The 13,355-nt window shown below is 29.7% G+C and overlaps 1 protein-coding gene across 1 annotated transcript; it reads left to right on the top strand.

Moving 5' to 3' along the window:
- Window positions 1-118: 118 nt before the first annotated feature.
- yipf5 (Yip1 domain family, member 5) lies at window positions 119-5,678 on the top strand. The gene is made up of 6 exons (XM_072445699.1): window positions 119-183; window positions 1,554-1,679; window positions 2,350-2,522; window positions 3,053-3,198; window positions 3,278-3,459; window positions 4,502-5,678. Exons 2-6 carry the CDS (start codon window positions 1,573-1,575, stop codon window positions 4,662-4,664), a joined length of 771 nt encoding a protein of 256 aa, XP_072301800.1. The 5' UTR covers window positions 119-183; window positions 1,554-1,572; the 3' UTR covers window positions 4,665-5,678.
- The last annotated feature ends 7,677 nt before the right edge of the window (window positions 5,679-13,355 follow it).

The raw sequence follows: 13,355 nt of genomic DNA, 5'->3' as shown, positions 1-13,355 counted from the left end.
ATTCGTTTATTGTTGGATGAATTCTGCTCCTACGTGGCATTGAGCGGCCTTCAGTTCCTCACTTCGCCGGCAGAGGTCACACGCGGCTCACCTCTGACGCTTCCTGTTTGCACCGGAAGTGTTACTGACACTCCTGACACGTAGCAACCGAGCTGGCACTGCAGGGTTTGTCAAACACCACTGGTAAGAGCGCTTCTTATTTGTTTATGTTGAAGACAAAGACGTGATCTAGAAACTGTGGTGAAAGTAGCTCAGGCTGTTTGTGCGGGAGACGTCGTCGCCCCGTAACGTGTGTGAAATGTGCCTCTAAGTAGCATTAGCTCCCCAATAATAGCACTGTCTAGTTAACGGGAAACTTTAGCCTCCCCGCTAATCGCAGCTGTTGTAAACATGAAGATTTGCCCACATTTGAAGCCATGTGATGTTAGATCTTTGTCACATTATCTCTTCCTTAAATCGCTGTCAGTGGAAAAAGCCTCAAAATAAATGTTGTTAAGCCTCAGAAGCTACTTCAGCTATTCTTAGATTATTTGTAGCCTCAGGGGGGAAACTTATCCAAACTATCCATACTCGGGGTTGAAAATACAACCATATGTATATTATATCATACAACCGATAGTACAATAGCAAGTTATTGATTTTGATTATTTAACTTATACTCGTAGCGTTTGTTGCCACTTGTTCTTACGTCTTTCTTTTGTTTATTTGTATTGTGCCATGTTAGAATGTAGGGAATATCACAGGAAACATCACAATTATGATTTTATTTGTCACAATAAATAATAATATTGATCCTGACACAATAACCCTAAAATAGGACAATCCAAGCAAACCCTTTTCTTAAAATACAATATTGTTTTAATAGCCCAATTGCTCATCATATTCTTCCACACACAAAAAAAAGAATAAAATGATATAACACTTAATTTTTTTTGAGCTTGTGCTGATTCACTGAGCAGCATATGCAAGAGAGAGAACTGGATTTGTTTTATGTTTTTTAAATAAACAACAGGAAGTAAATCCACTGAATCTTCTTACAATCCAGTCACAAGGATCATGTGAGGCTACAGTTACTTACTGATACAACACAGGAATTGGAAGATTATAGAGTTTAGAGCATCTTTGTAGTGTTACACAACAGAAAGCAGTACGTGTGTGACGGTGGTGGACCCGCAGTGGTCACTCACTTACTCGCTCATCGCCAAGTATAACTGACAAACTCTGCATTGTAAATAATAGGGAAACTATTACACACAAAAATAACACATTAAACATCTACAAAAAGAACCTTGAATGACGAAAATCAGACAAGAAATGCGGCCAATGAAAGAACTATTAGTGACTGCGTAATGTACTACACTGTAATACCCAGCTGGCCCTGTATTAGTCATGTTGATGTGACAGACATTGACATTAACAATGTGTTTCTTTGTTCTATTTATATTTTGTACTCGACAGGGTTCCCTCATTTGCTTTTCCCCCGCATAAATAAATGATAAGTAAAACCCTTTATGTTTTTCTAGAGGCTGAATGTTTTGACTCGTACTTTCCAGGTCTTTGACGGGGAGAGAGATGTCGGGGTTTGACAATTTCAACACAGACTTTTACCAGTCCAGCTACAGCGTGGACGACCAGAACCAGCAGGGCTACGACTACACCAACAACGACCCTTACAACAAGTGAGCTAACGGCTTCAGGGTTTGGGGAACGCTACAGACGACCACAAGAACAAACGGATGACATCATTTTAGACAATCGGTTTTGCCAATAGAGCTACAGTGCAATTAATTAGAACTAAACGAGTTTTAAATGTCTAATTGTCAATGGTCACTTCGATCAAAAGTCAGTAAAAGCGTAAAGGAGTTCAGACTATGACAGGTTTGAAATTTGTCTCATTTTGAAGTAGTTTAGTGGAGGATTATCATAGTTTTAAATCAGTCACAATGCCATTTGTTAATCCATTCTCTGTCCGTGTCTTTAATACACAAAATTCCATCCAAAATGCGACGGCAATATTTGTGCAAAATTGAAATCTCATTGAAAATCTCCATCAATTAAAACTAAAGAAAATGTGTTGTCGCTGTTGTATTTTTTTGTCATAACGTCCAGCCCTAGAACTTGCCGATTTGTAGAAGTTATTATTGTTATTGAGCGCGAATACAGTCGTAGTCGTTCAAAATTATGTCAACAATTGTATAAAGGAAAGCAGAAGATGGGATCAGTTTGTGGTACTAAAAAAATGGCAGCCAGAAAAGCACTAAACACTCGCTTTTTCGTGTCTTGTCTTGCTTTTTTTCCACAGGAGCAACATTTTTCAAACCCTTACTCTGTCTTGTTGTTTTGCCGCAGACAGTACAGCCAGTATGACTACTCGCAGCCCATGGCGTACTCGACCCCGGGCGTGGCGCCGCCTCAGCAGCCGTACACGGGGCAGATCTTTCAGCCCACACAGACCTACACTCCCTCAGCCGCACAGTCCATGTACCACAGCTCCTTCGACGACGAGCCGCCGCTGCTGGAAGGTCCGGGCCAAACACAAACGCACTCTAGTCACATTTAGTACCATATTTTCCGGAGTATAAGTCGCACCAGCCAAAAGAAGGCATAATAGAGAAGACAAAAACATATATAAGTCGCACTGGAGTATAAGTCGCAATAATAATAATAATAATAATAATAATAATAATAATAATAATAATGATGATGATGATGATGATGATGATGATGATGATGATGATGATGATGGTGATGGTGATAAAGAATGAGCAGGACCAAAGGGAACATAAGGAAAGTAAAGGAATAAAAGTAGAATATAATAAATACATTTTAAAAAGAAGAATAATTAGAGCTTATTACCGTAAGTTCTGAATAGTTGTCCCATTTTGTCCATGTTTTTTTTAAATGTGTCTATTTTCAAGAGAATTGGTTTTCAACACAAACTGAGAGCGATGTATTTACCGTTGGGTCTTGCCCTCGAACTGATTAGACTCCAGGTCGTTCTAAAGCCAATCAAGAGGGGTCCAAACGTCCCTCATGTGTGTTTTTCTCCTAGAATTGGGCATCAACTTCGACCACATCTGGCAGAAGACGCTGACTGTGCTGCACCCGCTGAAGGCCGCCGACGGCAGCATCATGAACGAGACCGACCTGGCCGGGCCCATGGTCTTCTGCCTGGCCTTCGGAGCCACACTCCTCCTGGTAAACTCCGCCCCCCCGCACCCCTCACCGATAACGCGTGACCTCACTTAAACCCGCTCCCTCTGCCGTCCTGTCGTAGTCGGGCAAAATCCAGTTCGGGTACGTGTACGGCATCAGCGCCATCGGCTGCCTGGCCATGTACTGCCTGCTGAACCTGATGAGCATGACGGGCGTGTCGTTCGGCTGCGTGGCCAGCGTCCTGGGATACTGCCTCCTCCCCATGATCGTCCTGTCCAGCTTCGGGGTCCTCTTCTCGCTACAGTAAGTGCAGATTCTTGGCGGTTCTTGTGTGCGTTCGGGGCTGAAACACGTTCGCGCGAAGCAAAACGGAGCTGCGAGATCGGCTCCAAACTGATCCGGGAGGGAAAAGGTGGATGTGATGAAGCGGCAGAATATCACGGCTGACAGAAGAGCAAAGAATGAGCGGCAAACTGAACTTAACTTAATTTAAAGAATCATCCTACAAAGCAGTATGGAATAATCCGCCTCCATCTTGAACACGGATCACAAGAATATATTTAAAAAAACATGAAAGCCAGCCATACTTAATAAGGACGTTTATAGTAAAGGTGAGATATGGTTAAAAACAAAAAGAATTCAAATTGTTCTGTAAATTCAATAGTGTCACATTAAAACATGCATGACGGACATTGTTTGTAATATGTTCACGTTTGACGTTTCAATGCTTATCCCAGAGTGATTAAAAGTATGTTAAAAGCCATAAGAATCCACTTTATGTCCACTTTAAAACAAGCTACCGTATTTTCTGGACTATAAGTCACACCAGCCAAAAAATGCATAATAGAGAAGAAAAAACATATATAAGTCGCACTAGAGTATGAAATGCAGTTGCAAGTGTGAAATGACAAATAATATCACATATAAGTCACTCCAGAGTTTAAGTATATAAGTATAAATATAAGTATAAGTCGCACCCCGGCCAAAACTATGAAAAAAGGTGCGACTTATAGTCCAGAAAATGCGGTATGTTTAAATCCACAAGAATGCACATTATGTCCAGTTTAAAACAAGCTACCGTATTTTATATAAGTCGCACCAGCCAAAAAATGCATAATAGAGTATGAAATGCAGTTGCAAGTGTGAAAATAACAAATATTATAACATATAAGTCGCTCCTGAGTATAAGTATATAAGTATAAATATAAGTATAAGTCGCACCCCGGCCAAAACGAAGCTAATTGCGTCGGCTCCGTACAAGCGCTTTAAATAATCCACAGACGTTCATCAGGTGCATTTCCCAGAGTAATAAGTGGCTAACAGTGTTTCGCTCTCCCTCCTCCAGAGGCATGCTGGGAGTCATCATAACGGCGGCCATAATCGGCTGGTGCAGTCTCTCGGCGTCAAAGATCTTCATCTCGGCCCTGGCCATGGACGGGCAGCAGCTGCTAGTGGCGTACCCCTGCGCCCTGCTCTACGGGGTCTTCGCCCTCATCTCGGTCTTTTAAGGCCCGACGCCGGACCGGCCGCGCCCTCCTTTCTGTCATTTCTGTGCAATTAGCCGCCGTGTAATCAGCGTAGTCGTGGCGTGATAACACAGCGGTTACACAGGGGTAGCGGGAGAGTCCAAATACGGCACCAAGGACTTTTTGGGGGTTTTTTTTGTCTCTTTTTTTTGGTTTTAGTTTGGTTCACGCCTCCCGACGGTTTTGCCCTCAAACGCCTGCAAAAATCGCCTCTTTTCTTCACCTCGATGGAGAGAACCGTCGTGTTTTAAAGAACTCTTCGTACAGAAAACGGGCCGCTGCAGTTCTGCGACGTCGAGGGCGGCGAGAGAACGGAAGGCGAAAGGGTTCGTAACCGCGGCGACGAGGGAGGAGCCGTGTAAAAGGGACACAAATGTTTTCCAGGTGGATCGAACCGATAGGAAATGCCATGTTTCTCCAAACGCAAGCAGAACGCAATCAATTCCGGAAACATGCACCTGCTCTTTAGCTTTTAGAGCTAACTGTTAAATACTCGCACGGCGGTTTTAAATAATAATGTCGAAAATAAATTCTGTAAGATTTATGTTCTCGGCTCGTTTTGTTTCTTCTGCGCGGTTGAAAAAAAGAGTTTATGTCCCAACTTTTGTCAGAATTGTTTCAAAAAATAGAAATTTTTGTGGTGAATTCTGAACTTTCAAGGTGCTTTTTCCAGAGCAAGTGAATAAGAACATGCCGTAATGTTCCGTAGTGCACCTTTAAAACACCGTCATGTATTATGTATTATATGATTTTGAGTTTGGAGGCCTTTAAAGAAGCCCACACACATGCACAGTGACATTAGCATTGTTTTTAGCCGTCGCCTTTAATCACATTGTCCGTTTTGAGATTACGATTTTTTTTTTGTATATTATTATTTTTAGACGAGACTCATTTTCCCAGCTTTTTCTTTCTCATCAATCTCCTCCAGAAAAAGTGTGAATATTAAAATTATCTCTGAACTCTGTTTGTCTCGTGCCATTAAAAGTTATGAAATGGTTGTTTTGGAGATTTTCACAGTTTTACTTTGATGTTTACTTCTAAATTTGACAAAAATGTAACAAAATAAGATGTAGCGGGAAAATAAATTCAAAATACATTTTAAAAAAAACATTAAATCTGTACATTTCATAATCCCAGTTCACATTTTTGCTGCCCCGCTCTGACAGTAATAACTTAATGATATTTATGTATTTTTTGTGATAATTTAGACACATTTTTGCACAGATTTTTACATTTTCAGCCGTCTGCGTTTATGATTTAGCACTTAATTGAGGCTTTTAAATTCATACAGAGCCATTTTTTGTTGAAATGTTCAGAGAAAATTTGACAAAAATACTACGGCAGCCTGTTATTCTTAAACTACTGAACAGCAGCGATGGAAAGTAACAAAAGTACTAAAGTAAAAGTGTCAAAAGTGTTGGATACTTTTCCCGTCACTACATTTGAGAGCAGGATACGTTCTGTGGCACTCGAATGTTTTTAATGGACAGAAAAGTAGAAAGTACTTTTCATTTGGTTTAAGGTTTAGTTCCAGCACATTCTGACTAAAGGTTTTGTGTTTTGAGCAAATGAAAACCTACATAAAATGAATTCAACAAGAAGGAAATGTATTGAAATAGCCACATTTAACACTTCTGCGTTTAACAAAATCAGCGTGAAATACTTTTTACTCATCAATACTTTTACTTCAGTCGATTCTTACTCTTGTACTCTTTGTCTTCTTGTTTCTCTGTCACCTTTTCTTCTCAATAAATTATTCAAACTGTACTCGCACTTGTTAAACGGAGGATCAACCACACGGGACAAATGAATAATTCAAACGTGAAAATGAAGTTTGTTTTATTCCGACCAACCACAACATGAAAGGGACATTTGCATTTTCCCAGCATCCATCGCGGGAGCAGCTCGTGGGTGTCGTGGGTGGTCCACTACGACATCTTCAGCTCCATCTCACTGTGAACTTAAATAAAACAACGTTGCGTAGCAGTTTCACGCGCGCAAAACGAGCAAATTTCAGAACTGGAGATTTTTCAAAAAACTCACAATTCACTCACACAAGCTTCTTTTATATTCGAGTTATGAAGAAATAGATATATGTATTCTGATGGGATGCCTTCGAGCTCATCTGGCAAATCCCCTGCTGACACCGGCATGGCAACCTGAAAATATTGACTCTGAAATAATACTGCGCTTTGTGTGAGCGAGTCAATGCAAGAAGTGTTTGGAAAGCTTTAAGAACTGAAGATCCGTTTGACACAGTTTGAGGGTCGTTTCTGTCGTCCTTGAGGTCCGAGCCGCCTCAGTTTGGTTCTTCTCCTTTAGATTTCTGAAGAATATGTTTATAGTTTCTCCAACTGCAGTAAAAGTGTGTAAAAAGTGTGTACTCAGTTATGTTTAAGTGAAATTGTGACGCGATACTGCACTTCTACTTGAGTACTATTTAGTTTGAAGTAATGCAATGATACACCTACTTGAGTAAAAGTTTAGGTGATTCTTCCCACTGTGGGTAATTCTATAATGAAAAATCTTTATGAACATTTGCTCTTCTTTCTTACCTTCATTCTTTCTTCAATAATTCCTTTATTCTTTCCTACCTTTATTTTGTATTCTTATTTCTTATTTTGTATTCTTCTTTCTTCATTCATTTCTTCATTCGTTCTTTCCTTTATTTTTTATTCTTATTTGTATTCTTATTTCTTATTTGTATTGTAGAAAAAGCTATGGTTTGACAATGACTCTTGGATGAGAGTCGAAACGTCTAATTTTTCTAAGTGAGTCCAGATGACTACAACTGAAGCTTTTTCTACTATGGAACACGCCTGGACGAATGAGGGATTACACCGACATATTTGTATTCTTATTTCTTATTTTGTATTTTGTATACTTATTTCTTCATTTGTATTCTTATTTCTTATTTGTATTCTTTTTTCTTTATTTGTATTCTTATTTCTTATTTGTATTCTTATTTCTTTATTTGTATTCTTATTTCTTTATTTGTATTCTTATTTCTTATTTTGCATTCTTATTTTGTATTCTTATTTCTTATTTTGTATTCTTATTTCTTATTTTGTATTCTTATTTCTTCAGTCAGTTCTTCATTCTTTCTGACCTTTATTTTGTATTATTATTTCTTTATTTGTATTCTTATTTCTTATTTTGTACTCTTATTTCTTTATTTGTATTCTTATTTCTTATTTTGTATTCTTATTTCTTTATTTGTATTCTTATTTGTATTCTTATTTCTTTATTTGTATTCTTATTTCTTATTTGTATTCTTATTTCTTTATTTGTATTCTTATTTCTTTATATGTATTCTTATTTCTTTATTTGTATTCTTATTTCTTATTTTGTATTCTTATTTCTTATTTTGTATTCTTATTTCTTATTTTGTATTCTTATTTCTTATTTTGTATTCTTATTTCTTATTTGTATTCTTATTTCTTATTTTGTATTCTTATTTTGTATTCTTATTTGTATTCTTCTTTCTTATTTTGTATTCTTATTTCTTATTTTGTATTCTTATTTCTTATTTGTATTCTTCTTTCTTGTTTTGTATTCTTATTTCTTATTTTGTATTCTTATTTCTTTATTTGTATTCTTATTTCTTATTTTGTATTCTTATTTTGTATTCTTATTTGTATTCTTCTTTCTTATTTATATTCTTATTTCTTATTTGTATTCTTATTTCTTTATTTGTATTCTTATTTCTTATTTATATTTTTATTTCTTATTTGTATTCTTCTTTCTTATTTGTATTCTTATTTCTTATTTTGTATTCTTATTTCTTTATTTGTATTCTTATTTCTTATTTGTATTCTTATTTCTTATTTTGTATTCTTATTTCTTTATTTGTATTCTTATTTCTTATTTGTATTCTTATTTCTTATTTTGTATTCTTATTTCTTTATTTGTATTCTTATTTCTTATTTGTATTCTTATTTCTTATTTGTATTCTTATTTCTTTATTTGTATTCTTCTTTCTTATTTGTATTCTTATTTCTTATTTTGTATTCTTATTTCTTTATTTGTATTCTTATTTCTTTATATGTATTCTTATTTCTTATTTGTATTCTTATTTCTTATTTTGTATTTTGTATACTTATTTCTTCATTTGTATTCTTATTTCTTATTTGTATTCTTTTTTCTTTATTTGTATTCTTATTTCTTATTTGTATTCTTATTTCTTTATTTGTATTCTTATTTCTTTATTTGTATTCTTATTTCTTATTTTGCATTCTTATTTTGTATTCTTATTTCTTATTTTGTATTCTTATTTCTTATTTTGTATTTTGTATTCTTATTTCTTATTTTGCATTCTTATTTTGTATTCTTATTTCTTATTTTGTATTCTTATTTCTTCAGTCAGTTCTTCATTCTTTCTGACCTTTATTTTGTATTATTATTTCTTTATTTGTATTCTTATTTCTTATTTTGTACTCTTATTTCTTTATTTGTATTCTTATTTCTTATTTTGTATTCTTATTTCTTTATTTGTATTCTTATTTCTTATTTTGTATTCTTATTTCTTTATTTGTATTCTTATTTCTTATTTGTATTCTTATTTCTTTATTTGTATTCTTATTTCTTATTTGTATTCTTATTTCTTTATTTGTATTCTTATTTCTTTATATGTATTCTTATTTCTTTATTTGTATTCTTATTTCTTATTTTGTATTCTTATTTCTTATTTTGTATTCTTATTTCTTATTTGTATTCTTCTTTCTTATTTTGTATTCTTATTTCTTATTTTGTATTCTTATTTCTTATTTGTATTCTTCTTTCTTGTTTTGTATTCTTATTTCTTATTTTGTATTCTTATTTCTTTATTTGTATTCTTATTTCTTATTTTGTATTCTTATTTTGTATTCTTATTTGTATTCTTCTTTCTTATTTATATTCTTATTTCTTATTTGTATTCTTATTTCTTTATTTGTATTCTTATTTCTTATTTATATTTTTATTTCTTATTTGTATTCTTCTTTCTTATTTGTATTCTTATTTCTTATTTTGTATTCTTATTTCTTTATTTGTATTCTTATTTCTTATTTGTATTCTTATTTCTTATTTTGTATTCTTATTTCTTTATTTGTATTCTTATTTCTTATTTGTATTCTTATTTCTTATTTGTATTCTTATTTCTTTATTTGTATTCTTCTTTCTTATTTGTATTCTTATTTCTTATTTTGTATTCTTATTTCTTTATTTGTATTCTTATTTCTTTATATGTATTCTTATTTCTTATTTGTATTCTTATTTCTTATTTTGTATTCTTATTTCTTTATTTGTATTCTTATTTCTTATTTGTATTCTTATTTCTTATTTGTATTCTTATTTCTTATTTTGTATTCTTATTTCTTTATTTGTATTCTTCTTTCTTTATATGTATTCTTATTTCTTATTTGTATTCTTATTTCTTATTTTGTATTCTTATTTCTTATTTTGTATTCTTATTTCTTTATTTGTATTCTTATTTCTTATTTGTATTCTTATTTCTTATTTTGTATTCTTATTTCTTTATTTGTATTCTTATTTCTTATTTGTATTCTTATTTCTTATTTGTATTCTTATTTCTTATTTTGTATTCTTATTTCTTTATTTGTATTCTTATTTCTTATTTGTATTCTTATTTCTTTATTTGTATTCTTATTTTGTATTCTTATTTGTATTCTTATTTCTTATTTTGTATTCTTATTTCTTTATTTGTATTCTTATTTCTTATTTTGTATTCTTATTTCTTATTTTGTATTCGTATTTCTTTATTTGTATTCTTATTTCTTTATTTGTATTCTTATTTCTTTATTTGTATTCTTATTTCTTATTTCTATTCTTATTTCTTTATTTGTATTCTTATTTTGTATTCTTATTTGTATTCTTATTTCTTATTTCTTTATTTGTATTCTTATTTCTTATTTGTATTCTTATTTGTTATTTTGTATTCTTATTTCTTTATTTGTATTCTTATTTCTTATTTGTATTCTTATTTCTTTATTTGTATTCTTATTTCTTTATTTGTATTCTTATTTCTTATTTTGTATTCTTATTTTGTATTCTTATTTCTTTATTTGTATTCTTATTTCTTTATTTGTATTCTTATTTCTTATTTTGTATTCTTATTTCTTTATTTGTATTCTTATTTCTTATTTGTATTCTTATTTCTTATTTGTATTCTTATTTCTTTATTTGTATTCTTATTTGTATTCTTATTTCTTTATTTGTATTCTTATTTCTTATTTGTATTCTTATTTCTTTATTTGTATTCTCATTTCTTATTTTGTATTATTATTTCTTTATTTGTGTTCTTATTTCTTTATTTGTATTCTTATTTCTTTATTTGTATTCTTATTTCTTATTTTGTATTCTTATTTCTTTATTTGTAATCTTATTTTGTATTCTTATTTCTTTATTTGTATTCTTATTTCTTTATTTGTATTCTTATTTCTTATTTTGTATTCTTATTTCTTTATTTGTATTCTTATTTCTTATTTGTATTCTTATTTCTTATTTTGTATTCTTATTTCTTTATTTGTATTCTTATTTCTTATTTGTGTTCTTATTTCTTATTTGTATTCTTATTTCTTATTTGTATTCTTATTTCTTTATTTGTGTTCTTATTTCTTATTTGTATTCTTATTTCTTATTTGTATTCTTATTTCTTTATTTGTATTCTTATTTCTTATTTGTATTCTTATTTCTTATTTTGTATTCTTATTTCTTTATTTGTATTCTTATTTCTTATTTGTATTCTTATTTTTTTATTTGTATTCTTATTTCTTATTTGTATTCTTATTTCTTATTTTGTATTCTTATTTCTTTATTTGTATTCTTATTTCTTATTTGTATTCTTATTTTTTTATTTGTATTCTTATTTGTATTCTTATTTCTTATTTGTGTTCTTATTTCTTATTTGTATTCTTATTTCTTATTTGTATTCTTATTTCTTTATTTGTGTTCTTATTTCTTATTTGTATTCTTATTTCTTATTTGTATTCTTATTTTTTTATTTGTATTCTTATTTCTTTATTTGTATTCTTATTTCTTATTTGTGTTCTTATTTCTTATTTGTATTCTTATTTCTTATTTGTATTCTTATTTCTTTATTTGTGTTCTTATTTCTTATTTGTATTCTTATTTCTTATTTGTATTCTTATTTCTTATTTGTATTCTTATTTCTTTATTTGTATTCTTATTTGTATTCTTATTTCTTTATTTGTATTCTTATTTCTTATTTGTATTCTTATTTCTTTATTTGTATTCTCATTTCTTATTTTGTATTATTATTTCTTTATTTGTGTTCTTATTTCTTTATTTGTATTCTTATTTCTTTATTTGTATTCTTATTTCTTATTTTGTATTCTTATTTCTTTATTTGTAATCTTATTTTGTATTCTTATTTCTTTATTTGTATTCTTATTTCTTTATTTGTATTCTTATTTCTTATTTTGTATTCTTATTTCTTTATTTGTATTCTTATTTCTTATTTGTATTCTTATTTCTTATTTTGTATTCTTATTTCTTTATTTGTATTCTTATTTCTTATTTGTGTTCTTATTTCTTATTTGTATTCTTATTTCTTATTTGTATTCTTATTTCTTTATTTGTGTTCTTATTTCTTATTTGTATTCTTATTTCTTATTTGTATTCTTATTTCTTTATTTGTATTCTTATTTCTTTATTTGTATTTTCATTTCTTATTTTGTATTCTTATTTCTTTATTTGTATTCTTATTTCTTATTTGTATTCTTATTTCTTATTTTGTATTCTTATTTCTTTATTTGTATTCTTATTTCTTATTTGTATTCTTATTTTTTTATTTGTATTCTTATTTGTATTCTTATTTCTTATTTGTGTTCTTATTTCTTATTTGTATTCTTATTTCTTATTTGTATTCTTATTTCTTTATTTGTGTTCTTATTTCTTATTTGTATTCTTATTTCTTATTTGTATTCTTATTTTTTTATTTGTATTCTTATTTCTTTATTTGTATTCTTATTTCTTATTTGTGTTCTTATTTCTTATTTGTATTCTTATTTCTTATTTGTATTCTTATTTCTTTATTTGTGTTCTTATTTCTTATTTGTATTCTTATTTCTTATTTGTATTCTTATTTCTTTATTTGTATTCTTATTTCTTTATTTGTATTTTCATTTCTTATTTTGTATTCTTATTTCTTTATTTGTATTCTTATTTCTTATTTGTATTCTTATTTCTTATTTTGTATTCTTATTTCTTTATTTGTATTCTTATTTCTTATTTGTATTCTTATTTTTTTATTTGTATTCTTATTTGTATTCTTATTTCTTATTTGTGTTCTTATTTCTTATTTGTATTCTTATTTCTTATTTGTATTCTTATTTCTTTATTTGTGTTCTTATTTCTTATTTGTATTCTTATTTCTTTATTTGTATTCTTATTTCTTATTTGTATTCTTATTTCTTATTTGTATTCTTATTTCTTTATTTGTATTCTTATTTCTTTATTTGTATTCTTATTTCTTTATTTGTATTCTTATTTCTTATTTGTATTCTTATTTTTTTATTTGTATTCTTATTTGTATTCTTATTTCTTATTTGTGTTCTTATTTCTTATTTGTATTCTTATTTCTTATTTGTATTCTTATTTCTTTATTTGTATTCTCATTTCTTATTTTGTATTCTTATTTCTTTATTTGTGTTC

This window comes from Eucyclogobius newberryi, unplaced genomic scaffold, assembly GCF_026437365.1.
Source record: "Eucyclogobius newberryi isolate DKJ021-1_F unplaced genomic scaffold, fEucNew1.0.hap1 SCAF_15, whole genome shotgun sequence".
NCBI classification, from domain to species: Eukaryota; Metazoa; Chordata; class Actinopteri; order Gobiiformes; family Gobiidae; genus Eucyclogobius; species Eucyclogobius newberryi.
The sequence above is the reverse complement of the archived record's forward strand: the minus strand, read 5'-3'. Positions and strand labels throughout refer to the sequence as shown.